The sequence below is a fragment of the Microcebus murinus genome, chromosome 9 (assembly GCF_040939455.1).
Source record: "Microcebus murinus isolate Inina chromosome 9, M.murinus_Inina_mat1.0, whole genome shotgun sequence".
In the NCBI taxonomy this organism is placed as follows: Eukaryota; Metazoa; Chordata; class Mammalia; order Primates; family Cheirogaleidae; genus Microcebus; species Microcebus murinus.
In genome coordinates this window covers 46730315-46748379 of record NC_134112.1, presented here as the reverse complement: position 1 = coordinate 46748379, position 18065 = coordinate 46730315, and the positions used below count along the sequence as shown (strand labels likewise).

Sequence of the window (18065 nt, the reverse complement as noted above, 5' to 3'; positions counted from 1 at the left end):
CATTTAAATTGCAAAAAAAACTTTAATATATTAATGAAATTTTTGTTTTTAAACATATTATGAACTTTTTCTTTATCTGATCCTATACTTATTGTTTCTATGTTATAAATACAACTACAGCTTAGGGGATATTGTGGAAAATTTTCACCTTAAAAGAAGAATAAACAGGCTTCAATTCTCAAAGAAAAAGTACTAAAGATTTCAGTAGTTCAAGGTACAAACACAGTTTAGCAAAAATAAAACCATTATCAGTGTATTCACAATTATGTATGTATCATTTTGTGGCTTTTAGTTCTGATGGTAACTTTAGGAATCCTGAAATGTTTGTCCTTGAATATTGGGGACCTGCTAATAAATAACTCACTCAATTTGTTCTTTATGAATTGACAAATTTTATAAAAAATTATTTAATTCACTTTTTATTTTCATTAAAGTCTTTGGCACATTGAAAGACCAAGCTTTTAAGTAAACTGTATTGTAAAATCTAAAAATTACCATACATACGGACTTTCAAATTCTGCATATGTATGACCTATCAAGTAACTGCCAAAATTATATTTAAAAAAAAATAGCTCTTTGCCTTACTATAGACTGTGAGGGAAAAAATAAGCTTATAGATCCTTTTCTAGTTCATAAGCGTGATGATTGGGTTTTCATGCTCATGTGTAAGATGTGGCTCCCTCAAACCTTGTTATGACATTGGCATATTACCCATCTGATGTGGAAAAAAATTGTTAAATAAGTTTACCAAACTCCAGTAGCCTTTTGGCTGACCTTGTGTTGTTTCAATGAAGTTAATCCTACTTTATTCTCTTTGCATTAAATTGAATGAGTCAGTGGCAAGCATAAATATTTTATGCCATTTTAAAGGCAGTGTTGCCCAGTGTAAAGAGCACAGTCTTAAAGTCTGAAGGACACCTGATTTCAGGTTCTAGCTTTATAACTTACTAGATCTTAGGGCTGTGTTCTTCCTTAATTTATCATCTTTAAAATGTGAATTGTGGTATCCCATGGAAGTTCTGGAAATTTTAAAGCATCTCAGTAAGTCACTGTGACAAAATTGGTCTTCAATAAGTGGTAACAATTATTATTTAAAACAAAAACTCCTGGCAACTTTTTCCCCTATATATCTTAGAACTTTTCAATCTTCTTTGTAGCCTTAACCTCTCAAACCACTTGCAGTATCTAACTAAAGCCTTTACATATGCTTACTTGAAGATCTTAGGAGTCCTGGGAATTTTCAGATTAATTTTATGAGAACAATTTTTTTCAGCCTGTTGCATTATGAGAGAATGTCATCTGAGAGTTTTCTATCAAAATAATTAGAAGTACAAGTTTCTTTCAATTGTTTTTAAACCATTTAATTTTCTTAAAGTAGAATGATTTATAGTCTATGGTCAGTAATAGTTTATGTAATTCATAATATCTTTGTACCATTATCAAGTTCACAGAGTAGGCAAATTCTTCCTAAATATAAACCCTAAATTGAGATAAAAAAGTTTTATACCACCTTTCTCTAAAAAATGTGGTGGTCCTCAGTCAACCATTGAGCCAATTATGACATGTAATAAGTCATCCAGCTTGAGCTCATGGGTTTCCAAGAAAAGAGGAAATGATGTTCTGGCTCAGCAATTTAAAGAATTTATATAATCCCTCAGGACACTTGGAGTTTCTTTCATTCATTGATTTCTAACCTGGTAGCTCCTATTAAGAGTCAAACTATTTAGATAGATGAAGAAGGAGTTTAAATAAATTTAGCCAGAGTGGTATGATGTGAAATTTATTTCTGATACAAACTTATCTTTACGTATTCCTAACATTTTTATCATATAAGCACATTGAATATTCTAGGGTAACTGGGATAATCATAAACCTGAATATCTTAGTGTTTATCACTGAAAGATTCTTTGTTGATCCTCACAATTAGCCTTTTTATGTTGGTGTCATGCACCCTGGCCTCTCTTCTATTCTCTTTTCTCCTGTCACTAAAATCTGGGTACATTTATACTCAGGTAATAGCAGGTAGTCACAGGTTGTAGCTGCTGATAATAGCAAACTCACTTTAAAACTGTTGTCACAAATATAAAGTACACACACTCAGGACATCTGTCTAAGTCTGTGTTCTTCCCATATGCTAAATAGAAAACACTTCCCCTTCCTGTGTTATGGATAGCATCACATATTGGCTAATGTAAGAAGGAAGCCAAATATCATATTTTTTAAAGTTAACCTAGGATTTTTCTTTTAATCTAGTTATTTATCTTGTGAGTATGGTATGTAGTAGTCCCAAAGAATAGAAAATCCTACAGTCTGGCAAATATTTAACAGTGTGTGTTCTTTTTTGTTATTCTTTCCTCCCCCTGCCACCCCCGTTGTATACATCACAGTCACTTTTTTAAAACCAGACTTCCAGGGAGAGCCCACCTTACATTAGTAAAGTGATTGTGGTATTAATTGTAATTTTATATGACAAAACCCTTAATCATCAGGCATATGAAATAAGGCTCAGTTATAATCTAGAATTGAGGCTTGCAAGTATTCCCAATTTATCTAGGCAGTTGTAATGACTGTGAAAATTTACTTTTTATAAAATTTTACCTTTTCCATTTCCTTGGCATGGCAAAACCTGAAGTTTCTTTTTCTAAAGCCAAGTGATTTTATACTATGTATGTAAAATCACAAATTTTTTCCCCCTGGGAAAAAAGTGTGTAGTTTGTTTTATTTGCATTTAGAAATTTGCATGCTCTTCTGTATTTTATAACCTTTGGTTTATGCAGGAATATGCTGAATTTCAGTATCGGAGGAGGCACAGACAACAGCGCCGTCGAGGAGACGTGCACAGTCTGCTCAGTAATCCTCCAGAGCCCGAAGAGCCAAGTGAAAGCACTTTAGGTAAGCTCTTGGGTGGAGTATAGTTTAATCTCCTAGTTCTCCTGAGTTTGTTCTTAAAACTGGCTGATGTAAATGTTTGTGAAAGAGTTTGTCATTTAGATATGCAATAAATGCAGAGATGCTTCTGTTGTCACAGAATACAGAAAACCAGGGGGATTAAGAACATGGGCGATGGAATCAGACAAACCTGATTTCATGACCCCACCTCTGCCACCTATAAGCCTTAGCTTCAGTTTCCTCATTTTAAAGAAGCACAATAATAATAGTGCCACTTCATAGGCTCACTGTGAGCATTAACACATTGACTGCCATACCAGAAAAAAATTTTTTTGCCTTGAGCCCACGGTGCTTCATTACAAAAATAGAATAAAAACATTGAAAATAAAATGATCCTTTCTAATTTAATGAAAAGTTTGTGAATTTTTTATTGTTTTCTGTGAATTGAGTTACATGCAACTTGAAAAATAGTTCTCGTGACTCCCAAGGTGAAGAGACATGTGAGTTACTTATGCTTCACGAAGCCCTAGGCTCAAAACTAGCATGAGTTAAATACAACTCACATGGCAATTAATGTGTTAAATTCGATAATACATGTAAAACACTTAAACACCTAATAAGCACTCAATAAATTATAGTATAGATACTGTTAATGCATTTGTGGAATATTTTCCTCCTAGCCTTAGTTCTCCTGTAGACACTATTTAAAAAGAAAGAGAATTTCTGGTATTAGAGGTAAATTATTTTAATCATTCAACTTTTAAGTGTTGAATTATTATTGAAAAATCTTCAAACTATAATGCCAGAATCAATGGGACTAAAGATTTGTTCTTCAGGATAGTAATTCCCAAGTTCTTAAATTTTAAGAAATCTAAAAAACACCTTTATTTGCTATTATTTAAGAAAAAAAGAGAGGAATGGATAGTAGCACTTGCATTTATGAAGAGAACCACGTAGAATGCAAGCAAAAATGTAAAAAAAGTCAATGATTTGACGTGATGGCACTTCAAAATAGATATACATTATTGCTCATGGTGAGACAGATGTGGGTGAGAAATCCCAGAAAGATTACGTGAACCTGTGAACACAGGTTTCATCAGCATTGACAGAAAAATTGCTGGTTTAAAGAACAAGAAGTATGGAAAAAAGAAGTAAGCCTTATGTGTCATTAAATTGTCTCTGGTACCAATTGCTTTGACACAGATATTCCAGAAGGTGGCAGCAGCCGCAGGCCTGGCACATCAGTGGTCAGCTCTGCATCTATGAGTGTGCTGCACAGCTCTTCCCTGCGAGACTATACCCCTGCCAGTCGCTCTGAAAACCAGGACTCTCTGCAGGTAGCCTTTCTGAGCAGCCTCATTGCCCATGCTTTTCGCTCTTTCTCTGTTTAGCATGCTTTTCTGTTTTTACTTTTATTGCTTTTTTTTTCTTCCTTCCATTCTAAAATCTTTGTTTTAAAGATGTGCTACAGGCTGGGCGTGGTGGCTCATGCCTGTAATCCTAGCACTCTGGGAGGCCGAGGCGGGTGGATTGCTCGAGGTCAGGAGTTCGAAACCAGCCTGAGCAAGAACGAGACCCCATCTCTACTATAATAGAAAGAAATTAATTGGCCAACTAATATATAGAGAAAAAATGAGCTGGGCATGGTGGCGCATGCCTGTAGTCCCAGCTACTCAGGAGGCTGAGGCAGCAGGATTGCTTGAGCCCAGGAGTTTGAGGTTGCTGTGAGCTAGGCTGACGCCATGGCACTCGCTCTAGCCTGGGCGACAAAGTGAGACTCTGTCTCAAAAAAATAAAAAATAAAATAAAAATGTGCTACAGAAATAGATTCCTGTATTTCAGATTTATCTAGGATATGGTTTTTTTCTTTAGCATGTGCAAGGAGAAAATTAGAATAATATTTGAGTAGATAAAATAATTCTATGTAAATAGAAGTAATGTTAATTATCTGGTCAAGGAAGAATGGTAAACCTGATTGGGTTAAATCATTTTTCCTTTAGTCAAATTTTAAAGTGATTTTATTTTTTGTTGCCCCAGGCTCTGAGTTCCTTGGATGAAGATGATCCCAATATACTTCTTGCAATACAGTTATCACTGCAAGAGTCTGGGCTGGCCATTGATGAAGAAACTAGAGACTTCCTTAGTAATGAAGCATCCCTAGGAGCTATAGGCACTTCTTTACCTTCCAGGCTGGACTCTGTCCCCAGGAATACTGATAGCCCTCGGGCTACATTGAGTAGCTCTGAGCTTTTGGAACTTGGTGACAGCCTCATGAGACTAGGAACAGAAAGTGACCCATTTTCAACTGACACCCTGAGTTCACACCCTCTCAGTGAGACAAGAAGTGATTTCTGTCCCTCATCCAGTGACCCTGACTCAGCTGGCCAGGACCCCGACATCAGTGACAATCTTCTGGGAAATATCATGGCTTGGTTTCATGACATGAACCCTCAGAGTATTGCCCTGATTCCTCCAGCAGCTACTGAAATCAGTGCAGATTCCCAGCTCCCCTGTGTCAAAGATGGGTCAGAAGGTGTGAGGGATGCGGAACTGGTGCCACCAGAAGATTCAGTGTTTGAAGATGCTAGTGTCAGTGAAGGTAGAGGAACCCAGATAGAAGAAAATCCTTTGGAAGAGAATATTCTGGCTGGAGAAGCAGTGTCTCAAGCTGGTGACAGTGGTAATGAGGCAGCCAACAAAGGGGACGGTTCAGACATTTCAAGTCAGGCACCTCAAACCTCAAGTGACTGGCTTGAACAAGTACATTTAGTGTGAACCAAACACATCTGGGCTGTGAATGAATTGCAGGTACAGATGGTGTGCTAGGTGGAATATGCTTGATAGAGACTTTGATTCACTTAATTCCAACTCTCAATTATAAACCACTGACATTAGAATTGAATACAAAGGAGTTCCCATGAATGGTAGCTTCATTTTCAATTTTAACCTTCCAGGGAATTTCGTTTGTATTTAATTTGATAGCTTTTCCCCTTTTTGCTGACAAAAAGAAGAGCAGGAGAGAGAGAGAAACACAAATGAAATAAATAGATTATATCCCACATTCTAAGAAAAACACAGTCCTGTATTTAGCCTAGGGTTGAAAATACTTAAATTGAACATTTAAATTAAAAGTTTACTCCCTAATCTTTGGGTAGCTTTCTTTTTTAAAAAAAAAAAAAAGTTCTCTTTATTTTAGAATTTCATTTTGGACATATCTAGTAACATGTGTGTCCTCAATCTCTTTGTGCTCTTCCATAACTTCCTTCCTTTATGTCTGAGCAGTGTGAATTGAGGTATCCAAGGCTTCTCTTTAGTGCTGTATCTACCACAGTGTAATTAGTTTTAATTTTCACCGGAATCAAAGATTTCTTTTCATGTCTATTTATAGTCCAATTGTGCCAAACTCTGACTTGTGCGCTGACTAACAAGGCATATAGGTGTGCAGTGTCCTAGAATTCTCCAGGGCAGTGTCAGCGTTCTCCAGGGAGTAAAAGGTGCCACTCAGTAGCTGTGATATTCCAAAATTGAATGGGGTTTTGTTGCCATGGAGACTGCATTTAAATAAATGTAGCCTGTAGCTTAAGTTAACTAAACCTAATGCTGCTGTTAAAAACAGTTTATTTTAATATTAAAATACAGTTGATTAGCAACAGCGGTGCTGTATTTTAAGAGACACTTTATTGGAAGTGCAATCATAGTTCTTTGTTTTCACAATTTTACAGTGCATTCTAATTACTAATGGGTGCAATTACTTTCAATGGTGTTTTATAAAATAGAAAAAAAGTGGAGTTTTCATGAGTTATAGTAAATCCCACAATTATTAAAATGTTCAATAAAACATCCTGCGCAACATGTTACTGTGCCTTTGCCTAACCTAAATGGATAGTTGCCAGTTAAATAAGTGAGTAACTCAAATTTCAATGTCTATTCTGAAGTAACTATGCTACGAATTGCAAAGACCTCCATAAAACCACCCATGGCCTTGCCTTTACAGTAAATATAACAACTAAATGTTCGATCAGTTTGTTTGCCTAAATAGCAAATGCTGACATGTGTTTGTTCTATTGCACAATACTCATTTGCCGTGTGATTACTGTTTAGTGTTGAAAAAAATCAACTTCCTAGTTATCAGTGTCTTACTGTGAAGAAAAAAATACTGGTCTTAGTTGTAATTAAGATACAATGGTACAGTGTGTAATTAAAACTAGAGTAAACCGTTGGAATGGCTGTTTTACTTACATATTATCAAAATTAGCATAACATAAGCAAAATAGATAAGTGCAACACTCCATTTAATGTTTTGCCAGATTGTTACCAGAAATCTGCAGATACCAAAATTTCAATGCTGAGTTTGTACAGGCAAGTCCTGGGCTGGAGAAAAGGTTATATTATTATAGTATTGATATCCACATGGGTTGTGAAAATGATTTTGATTACTGTTTTTTCCCAAACCTTGCTTTTGAAATATTCTTATACTGCAAATTCATATGGCTAGGACATTATATTAAAGTATGTAATATTCCCCAGATTGCCCTAGAATAAACTGTATGGGAAATTGCTCCTATGCCATGGATATCAAAGGTCCACATTAGTTTTTATTTCTCTAATTATCAGAAACATTGATATCAATCCCTATTAAAGTTAGTGGGGGAAAATATTAACTTTATCTACAGTGTATTACTGTATATTAAACTAAAATAGTCCATTAAAGGATTTTTTTACAAATTTATTTTGGATTAAAAATATCAACACCAATAAGTTTTTAGACCAAGTTGTAATTTTTCAATAGAAAGAGTCTTTGCATCACATTGAGGCTTCTTGCACAGCTGCAGTAAGGTGAGAAAGAGTGCTCTGTGTGAATATAGCATATACATGGTGGGTTCTGGTTTCCTTGCACCTTGTGCAGTATCCTTTGTTTCTGTGCTGTTCTCTCCTGAGCATGAAAAATGATCATTATCCAATTTGTATTTCCTTGGTACATATTTTAAAAACAACACAGTCATTGACTTTACAATTCAGTAATAAAGTTTGGCAAAGCCTATTTTGTAAACAAGTTAATTTTATAATGTAAAAAAACAAAGTTAATCTAACCTTGACTTGTTATTTGCACTTTCATAGTCTATACTTGATACATTCCCACTTTATATACAGTAGGATTCTACAAACGTGTAGATGTTTGGCCAAATGAATGCTGTTAATAATATGTAAAATTCTTTGATTAAACATTTATTACTTAAACTACTTCCATTTTGTCTCATTACATTGTAGACTTTGTTTTAACCAAGTTAGGAAGCTGATTTTCTTCAAATTAAATCCCTTCCAATGTGATAGGATCAATTTGGTTCTTACACGTAATTGATTAGTGCCTAATATTTTTACAGTAGCCCACTTAGCATTTTATACCCCAATGATAAACCCAAAAACACTGCATGACAATGTGTTAAAACATGACTTCAGTGTTCCTTTTACTTTAACCACTGTATCCTTCAGGAGAAAAATATTATGACTTTTCCTTGAAATCTCTAATAGAAACACACAGAAAAAAATAGAACTTTAAGATATGTTTTGTGAAATTGCTTAAGAAAGGAAAAAAATATTTATGCCATATGAATAAAAGTGTTTGCTTCTCTATCACTTTATTATTCTGTCTCTTCTAAATTAGCAAAATGAACCTTGGCATCTGACCTTTAAGTGCATAAACACAGGTTCCAGAACCAGCTGGGGTCTGCCAGTGGTAATTGGAGTCATGTTGTTTTATTTATGGCTTTCATTGTGTGGATCTGAAGCTTAACTACCAATGTTCATATGCTGAATTATTCCTTAAATGTTGTTTATTGCGATCTTTGATCTCATTTTTGTTCTCTTTTTAGTCCTCAAATGTTTGTCACTTACCTGTTATGAATTAAAATCTGAGACTTACTGAAGTTTGGTCATAATTTTAAAATGGTTAGGCTGGTACATCTCTGAAAAGTAAAACCTTACAATCTAAATAATTAAATGACAATACAAATTTTGGGGGTGTTTTAAAGGCTGAAATAACTCCATAGGAAAAAATTTTTCATGTGCTCTACTCTGGGGCTGAGTCATGGTTCCATCTGAGCATTGTGCTATAGGCATATACTGGGTCTTCTTAGTCACCTTGTATTATTGCCTTGTCAGTTGTTGTAACCTCACAAGAGTAGTAGATTTCTTTCTAGAAAGATAGAAGTATATCTTTCTAGACTGTCTTATGTAACAGTCCTTGTTTTAGGAACTGGTAGTAGTCCTTAAAGAAAGATAGACCGGGCTGGGTGCAGTGGCTCATGCCTGAAATCCCAGCACTTTGCAAAAATTGCTTGAGCCCAGGAGTTTGAGACCAGCCTGGGCAACATAGTCTCTACAAAAAAATTAAATATACATATATATATATATAGAGAGAGAGAGAGAGAGAGCCAGGCATGGTGGTGCACGCCTGTAGTCCTAGCTACTCGGGAGACTGAGGCAGGAAGATCACTTGAGCCCCGGAGTTCGAGGTTGCAGTGAGCTATGATTAGGCTACTGCACTCCAGCCTAGGCGACAAAGTAAGATCCCCCCATCTCTTAAAAAAAACAAAAAGAGAGAAAAGGAAGATGGACCAGAAAAGTTTTCTTTATCTCTCAGTTTCACTTAGGACTGACAGGTAGCTGACAAACTGGTGGCCAAACTTTTGAAGGAATTATTCTTAGTCAGTTTTTGAAACTGCAACTTGTTGATATTCTTGATTAGGCTGGCATCTCTTAGGTAGCTGTCTTATTAAATATTTATTGCACAAGGGCCTAGCCTCCATGAGGCCTCAGTTTATAGACAGATTGAGAGAGAAATATATAAAAGAGCAAATGAACCCAAAGCACAAAAAGGATAATTGTTGGAAGAGACAGTCAATCCTCTTAGGCCTGTTGAGTGCCTACACATCTTACTGGGGGTGCCAAGAATGCAAATCCATGCTGACAATTTTGCCCGAGCTGTTGCTCAGGATTTACATATTTAATAAATAGTAACCTTGAGGACAAGAAACAGGCTTACCTGCTTGCTATAAAAGTGGATTTCAGGCGGGCGTGGTGGCTCATACCTGTAATTCTAGCACTCTGGGAGGCCGAGTTGGGAGGGTATCAAGGTCAGGAGTTCAAGACTAGCCTATGCAAGAGTAAGACCTCGTCTCTACTAGAAAAATTAGCCAAGGTCGCAGTGAGCTATGATGATGCCACTGCACTCTAGCCTGGGTGACAGAGCAAGACTGTCTCAAAAAAAAAAGTGGTGCCTGTAATCCTAGCACTCTGGAAGGCTGAGGTGGGTGGATCACTCAAGGTCAGCAGTTCGAAACCAGCCTGAGTAAGAGCGAGACGCCCGTCTCTACTAAAAATAGAAATTAATTGGCCAACTAAAAAATATATATAGAAAAAATTAGCCAGGCATGGTGGCGTGTGCCTATAGTCCCAGCTAACTCAGAAGGCTGAGGCAGAAGGATTGCTTGAGCCCAGGAGTTTGAGGTTGCTGTGAGCTAGGCTTGACGCCACAGCACTCTAGCCGGGGCAACAGAGTGAGACTCTGACTCAAAAAAAAAAAAGTGATGGCTTCCCTCACACTCAGTATTCAACCAAGTTGCAACACAAACCCACTGTGTGTTTGGTATCCATCCAGGCCCATCGCATTGCCCCTGTGGAACTGGAGACGAGAACTGACGGTGATACGCTGATGCTCACTCTGTACACTGTGCCATGAGCGATAGTCTTTTTGCCTCTGACCCAGGAGTCTCGTGTCTTCTGTCAGCACTCATGAGACCATGACAGGCAAATTTACCATAAGTAGGGTAAAATGAAATCCTAGACCCAACAGTTTTGGCAATGAGAATAGGATACTGATAAAAGTATGATTTTCTGGAAAAGGAACCATGGGCCAGGTTTCAGAATTTAAGACTTCCTGGGATCTGGTAACAGATGCTCTCACCCACGTGATGGGTATAGGATGAGACAAATTTTCCATTGTCCTGTGAACAAACTGGAGTTAAGCTGATGTTTAAAGCCTTAGGACAAGAGCTAGGATTTAGATGGGCTGTCCAAACGGCGCCTAGATTGCTACTCCTGCAGGCAGGCATAGGAAGGGATATTTTCATACAAAGGTTTAGCAGTTCCTGAGGTCCCAGCTAAAAGGCAGTGCGGCTGTGACTACTGAGTCCAGGAATCCTCAGACATAAAATAAATGGTATTATTAGCAATAAGAAATTTGCTCTTTGATTGAGAGCTGTGGGTGGGCTGAAAACGTCAGGAAAGCAGTCGCAACAATGTAAAAGTGAATGCAAAGCCTTGCCTGAAAGTGTAGAGCAGGCTGCTCTCACGGCCCTGGCCCTTGCTGCAGTCAGCTTAGCTGGCGCAGCGGACAATGTGCTGGGTGCAGGAGTGACAGAAGGTGCCAAAGACCTCAGGGTAAAATGTGGCCTTGCGCATGGGAGAAGAAAGAAGCCCCTGGGCCCTGGTTCTCTCTGGATGCTGAGAGACATCACCAATGCCACAGGAGAAGTAGTTGCCAGTGTTCAGGCTCTGATCCTGGAGCAAGAGGCTAACAGAGAAAAAGGCTAATGATTAACTTTCTTCCCCACAGCTAGCCTCTTCTCCTACCCAGGACTCCCTATTCTCCTGGTTGTGGGACAGTGTGATCTGGCCCTCATTTGCCACATGTTGCTCCTGCCACTTGTAGCTGCTGAGTTGGGCACATATCCTCAATTCCTCAGTCTGTGGTCTGTGCTCCTGGAGTGGAAAAGGCGTTTGGATGTGCTCCATGGTGGGGAAGCGAACCAAAAGGGTGTTGTGAGTGGGCTCCTTTGGGCTATCAAATGTAATGTGTGGCTTCCAAATCTCAGTGTATAATGGGATGGATGTGTAATGTGCCCACAATTAACTGTCTCATAATCGTCAGTGGGATTCTCCCTTTCAAGGGCTGCCATGTGTACAGAAGTGATAATGGGGCAGGTAAACCACTCCCCAACCTGTCTCTGACCCCAAGTAGTCCAGCAGAAATAATATAGAATCCCAGGAAGAGAAAGCAATCACTGCTTTGAAGACTTAATGGCAGTCAGTCTTTTCCCTGTACAAAGCTACGACCTGCCTGTTGTAGCCACCAAGTACGATATAAAATGGTACGGCCACCCTAGAAAATAATTTGGTGGTTTCTTTAAAAACTACGCAGGCCGGCACAGTGGCTCGCGCCTCTAATCCTAACACTCAGGGAGGCCGAGGCGAGAGGATCCCTTGAGCTCAAGAGTTTGAGACCAGCCTGAATAAGTGTGAGGCCCTGTCTCTACTAAAAATAGAAAAAATTAGACAGGCATGGTGGTGTGTGCCTATAGTCCCAGCTACTTGGGAGTCTGAGGCAGGAGGATCACTTGAGCCCAGGAGTTGAGGTTGTAGTGAGCTGTGCTGACACCACTGCACTGTAACCCATGGAACAGAGCAAGACTGTGTCTCAAAAAAAAGGCAAAAACTTAGCATATACTAATCATATGACCCAGCGCTTGCATTCCTGGGCATTTATCACAGAGAAATGGAAATTTATGTCCACACAAAATGTTTGTTCATAGCAACTATTTATAATAGCTAAAAACAAATCCACCAAAATCTCCTATAGTAGATGAATTGTTAACTGTGGTACATCTTTGCAGTGGAATACTACTCAGCAATAAAAAGGAACAGTTAATATATACTACTTGCATGGCTCTAAAGGGCATTATGCTGAATAGAAAATCTCAAATTGGCATTAGTGAATGCCAATCTCAAAAATGCCACATACTATGTTATTCCATTTATATAACATTGTTTATATAAATGTAATGTTGTGACATTACATTTGACAAATATAATGTGTCAAAAATACAATGTATAATGTGTCAAAATATGTACAGTGACAAAATAATAAGAGATGGAGGGATGTCGACACAGTTTCATTTTGGATGGATTTGAAAGTGTGAACTACATCTGAGTAAAACTTTTTCTTACCAAGGATCACACCAGCAAGGTATGAGACTCCAAAAGGGATATATAGATCTGTACATGGGCCGGGCGTGGTGGCTCACACCTGTAATCCTAGCACTCTAGGAGGCTGAGGCGGGTGGATCGCTCAAGGTCAGGAGTTCGAAAGCAGCCTGAGCAAGAGCGAGGCCCCATCTCTACTAAAAATAGAAAGAAATTAATTGGCCAACTAAAAATATATAGAAAAAATTAGCCAGGCATGGCGGCATGTGCTTATAGTCCCAGCTACTCAGAAGACTGAGGCAGAAGGATCGCTTGAGCCCAGGAGTTTGAGGTTGCTGTGAGCTACGCTGACGCCACAGCACTCTAGCCGGGGCAACAGTGAGACTCTGTCTCAAAAAAAAAAAGATCTGTACAGCCTGTGACCTTCAGGAATATAATCAGACTGGTTGTATAAGATATGTATAAATGAATAAGTCGATTCAAAATATTATGGGACTTTTTGTTGTTTAATGGGTATAGAGCTTCAGTTTTGCAAAGAAGTTCTGGGGATTAATTACACTTAACACTACTGTATACTTAAAAATGGCTAAGATGATAAATTTTATGCTATGTACATTTTATCACAATTGAAAATAAAAATTAAATTAAGAATATTATAGCGTTTCAAAGAAGGCCAGTTGAAAAAAAAAAAAAAAAAAAAAAAAGAAGGCCAGTTGTCCCACACAAGCAGAGGAGGTGTTTTCCAGGGTAGGCCCAGAAGTATACATGAGACTGTCACAACAGCAGCTAACACTCTGTCCTGAGCTTTTCATCTGCAATTACTTGGTTAATCCTCTCTAAACCTACTAGGTAGATACTATTATTTTCTCCAGTCTGACCCTAGAATCCAGAAGAAAGACAAAATTCTTTGGTTTATTTTATTCTTTTAAAAAATCAGATACCAAAAATACTCCCACAAAAAAGTCTATAAAGCAAGAGAAGAGAAAGAATTAAATATAGGTTTCTGTAATCAGTTTTATTCATGTGGAAAGATGTTGTTTACAGCTTTAAATAGTGTCTGGAAAACTTCAACAAAGTGATGGACATCTCACAAGTGTTTGTAAGTATGTAATTATGACACTCATCTTTTGAATTTATAGAAACCAAAAACGTCCCTCAGAAAGTTTTGCTATGTGGCGATAGAATTAAAAATGTAACAGCTACAGCTACCATCTACTGCACACTTGGTTTCATTTGATTCCCCCCCCCCAAAAAAAAAGTATTCTTAAATTATTTTTAAATAAAAGGGCTTCTGAATGGTAACCTCTGCATGTCTAAGCCTGGCAATACTTCACAGGTGTCGTCCCTCCTTCCTCTTCTCACCTCGAGCTGCCCGTGGCTGTGTGATTACCGATTTGCTGTCAGTTGCAAAATAAAGAGGAAGAGGTTGATGATGTCCAGGTAGATGTTCAGGGCAGCAAAAACATACTCTTCAGGGTCCAGGGAGTATCGATGGCGCCCTCCCATCATGAGCTGCACGTCCATCACCAGGTACTTGAAGAAAAGGAAGGAAAAATTAGCTATGTAAATTGTACATTTCCATCAAGTAAGTGTCCTAAATGATCTGGAAAAAAATTATTTTATCATCAAGAAAAATATTGCAGGAAGTCAGTTCGTGGCTGATCGTGTTCTCCTTACAGCCTCAAGCATTCACTGTGTCCCCAAGGATATACTCTATAAAGCAAGTGCCTCATCCTCCCGAAGCCTGTTGGAACAAATCGGGAAGACATCTTTTGCTTTCCAAATCCAAAAACCTTTGTACCTTTAGTCAATAATGTGGACCAGGTGGACAAAGCTACAAAATGCCCTATGTTTGTGATTCCTCCCCCCATGTTCTTGCTGAACAAAGAACGAAAACAAAGATGGTTCCCACAGAGTAATAATTCTGAATTCTCGGAGCTTTGGCCAATAGCAAACCTTGCCATTTAAGGATGGCTTTGTGATGATGTCAGTCTACCCAAAATAGGATGAGGAAGAGAGAGGATCTGTTTATGGGTAACCCCGAAAATAAATGTTTTAGCTCAGCTGCAATATAGGTAAAATTATGAGCTCCTAGACAGCAAGATAAAAAAATCAGAGAGCCCGCTCTCATCCTGGTGCTTGTTGCAAAGAGACAGACCCAGACAGCGTGAGGCATTCGAGGAAAAGCAATCAACAAGCTCAGTCCCTTTGTCCAGATTCGAGACGGAGAGCCCAGTGCTGTGAGGCAGAGGCTGCCAGATGGATCAATGCCCCATTAGAGAGAGATGCTTTAAAATAATCTATTGTAGAATGATGTCTGCTTCAGTGAAACCTACCAAGGAATTCAGATATTTGCTCTCCCTGGCTCCTGTTTCTGCTTGGGCTCGTATGAAAGAAGAGGAAGGGAAGGAAGGAACAGGACAAGATTTATTGGGCACATCCCGGGCCGCCTTTACCGGATTCATTGCACATTATTTCACGTAACGTGGAAACAACCTACTTAAGGTAGGTGGGTTTAACTGAGCCTTGAATGGCAAAGACAGGAACTAGATTTGAGCCTGGGGATGCCAAAGTGTGTGGCTCACCTTAACTACTGAGTCCCTTCAACCCCCTTCTCCTTTGTCTCTTTGTTTTTTTGGTTTTTTTTTTTTTTTTTTTTTGAGTCAGAGTGTCACTCTGTTGCCTGGACCAGTGCTGTGGCGTCAGCCTAGCTCACAGCAACCTCAAACTCCTGGGCTCAAGCAATCCTCCTGCCTCAGCCTCCCAAGTAGCTGGGACTACAGGCATGCGCCACCATGCCCAGCTAATTTTTTCTATTTTTTGTAGAGATGGGGTCTCACTCTTGCTCAGGCTGGTCTTGAACTCCTGAGTTCAAGCAATCCTCCTCCTACCTCGGCCTCCCAGAGTGCTGGGATTACAGGTGTGAGCCACTGCACCCGGCCTCTTCTCCCTATATCTCATTCCAGCACCACTGGAAGAAATAAAAGCTAGCGTGATCAACCATTCCGATTTGTCCAGGACTTATAGGTGTCCCAAGAAACCCTTGAGTCCCAGGGAAATGGGGACAGTTGGTCACCCTAAAAAAGTGGCCCCCAGTGGCTGAGCACCCAAGCTTTCTTAGCCTCCATCTGTCACCTGGGAGTCATAATGCCTATGGAGAAGTGCTTTTCCCTCTTCTTCCCCTCCAAAAATCTCTGACTTTAACTTCTTCCTATAAGAGGGGACAATGACTCTCAGTCATTTCGCAGACATGAATGGGCTGGTTAGGAGTGTAGCGTCTCAGGAGAGGTGATGTGTTTGAGGGCAGACAGAAAAGTGGGAAGGAGAAGAGCTGGGACCCAAAAGGAACCAGGCTCAGATACCACCCAAGACACAACCAGCCCACAGGGAAGCCCCAGCTGGGACTCGGCCCATGGGAGCATTTGGGAGGGTGGCACGTGCCTCACACTCCCGCAGCTCTGCCACACACACAAACCCACGCCCCCAAATCTAAATTCCTCCTCAGCTGTTTGTTTGTATCAGGTAGACCTGCCTGAGTCTACAAGAGTTTTTGCTCTGTCTGCAAAACAGAATGGGGAGCAGAAACACCAGCATACTTTGTATGGAAACAAACTGTGCCTGAAACAGGCCAGAGAGCTACAACTGTGAGCTTCAGGACACAAAGTCTGAGAGCATAGGAATAAAGGTGAAGGATCACAGATCAGTTCCTTTTATAACAGGAGAAGAAATGAGAAAAACTGAAATGTGCATACCTAGCTTTTAACTCCTGGTGTGAATTTTCCTAACATTTAAAAAATATGAAATGATTCCAACAACAATGGAAAGGAAGCAAAATGTGGATAGTTTTTAGGCACGGTGATAATATATGGGGCTCTTGGCCAGGCGCGGTGGCTCACGCCTATAATCCTAGCTCTCTGGGTGGCCGAGGCGGGCGGATTGCTCGAGGTCAGGAGTTCAAAACCAGCCTGAGCAAGAGTGAGACCCCGTCTCTACTATAAATAGAAAGAAATTAATTGGCCAACTAATATATATATATACAAAAAATTAGCCGGGCATGGTGGCGAATGCCTGTAGTCCCAGCTACTCGGGAGGCTGAGGCAGCAGGATTGCTTGAGCCAGGAGTTTGAGGTTGCTGTGAGCTAGGCTGACGCCACGGCACTCACTCTAGCCTGGGCAATAAAGTGAGACTCTGTCTCAAAATATATATATATATATATATATGGGGTTCTTTACAGCACTCTCTATACTTCCAGATGTGTTTGGAAATTTTCAAAATAAATAGTTAAAAAAATAAAAATAAAACCTGGAAGATGTTACATGATAAAAGCAATAAAATGGGATTCGACGCATCCCTCTAAAAGAATTAGTTAGACCCAGGTCTGCTAATATGTGGAGGCCATTATTTTCAAGTGAAAAAGCAAAAGTAGAACATTTTACGTAATATAACTACATCTGTGTAAGAAGCAATGGTGCATCTGTGTAAAGAAATTCTGAGACGATTCCAAGAAACTGTTAACGGTCATTACTTTCGGGGCAGGGGATAAGAAGGAGATTTTTATTTTCATTTTATAATCTTCTGTGTTGTTTGAACTTTACTTTTAAATAAAACATGCCTTAAAATAATTTTAAAGATATGACAGCAAGAGATGGGACTTCATGTAAGGAAAGAGTCTCCTAGATGCATTAGCAGTGGCCTGCACAGTCCCCTGTGAGAGGTTGTTCCTATTGTGAAAGAATAGAAACTGGTCCTTGGGGGGGGGCAGTGGATGAAACCACACCCCTGCTGCAATGAGTTTCGAAGCTTATAAATAATTCTTCATTCTCTTCTTAAATATTGGCCCTTTCGAGAAAAGGGATTTTTTTTTTTTTTTTTTGAGACAGAGTCTCGCTTTGTTGCCCAGGCTAGAGTGAGTGCCATGGCGTCAGCCTAGCTCACAGCAACCTCAAACTCCTGGGCTCAAGCAATCCTGCTGCCTCAGCCTCCCGAGTACCTGGGACTACAGCCATCCACCACCATGCCAGGCTAATTTTTTCTATATATTTTTAGTTGGCCAATTAATTTCTTTCTATTTATAGTAGAGACGGGGTCTCGCTCTTGCTCAGGCTGGTTTCGAACTCTTGACCTCGAGCAATCCACCCGCCTCGGCCTCCCAGAGTGCTAGGATTACAGGTGTGAGCCACCACGCCCGGCTGAG

General features: G+C 39.4%; 2 protein-coding genes and 1 non-coding gene across 6 annotated transcripts in view; 2 read left to right on the top strand and 1 right to left on the bottom strand.

Annotated features, from left to right (window-relative positions):
* ANKIB1 (ankyrin repeat and IBR domain containing 1) overlaps positions 1-8130 on the top strand; it is a 137754-nt gene extending 129624 nt beyond the window's left edge. For 2 of the 4 annotated variants that reach the window (XM_012779615.3, XM_012779617.3), the window contains 3 exons: positions 2796-2892; positions 4093-4226; positions 4927-8130. In XM_012779615.3, coding sequence (XP_012635069.1) covers positions 2796-2892; positions 4093-4226; positions 4927-5664 — 969 coding nt within the window. In that variant the 3' untranslated portion in view covers positions 5665-8130. Of the gene's footprint in view, positions 1-2777; positions 2893-4092; positions 4227-4926 lie in introns of all 4 variants that reach the window. The other 2 variants (XM_012779614.3, XM_012779616.2) reach the window with 1 other exon arrangement.
* Positions 618-721, top strand: LOC142873222 (small nucleolar RNA U13). The gene has a single exon (XR_012921262.1). It is a non-coding gene; the product is annotated as a small nucleolar RNA U13 (small nucleolar RNA).
* Positions 8131-13866: 5736 nt separating the features above from the next.
* TMBIM7 (protein lifeguard 2) overlaps positions 13867-18065 on the bottom strand; it is a 29564-nt gene continuing 25365 nt past the window's right edge. Inside the window, exon 11 of the mRNA XM_012779632.3 lies at positions 13867-14403. Within this exon, the coding sequence (XP_012635086.1) occupies positions 14257-14403 (147 nt within the window). The 3' untranslated portion in view covers positions 13867-14256. The remainder of the gene's footprint in view (positions 14404-18065) is intronic.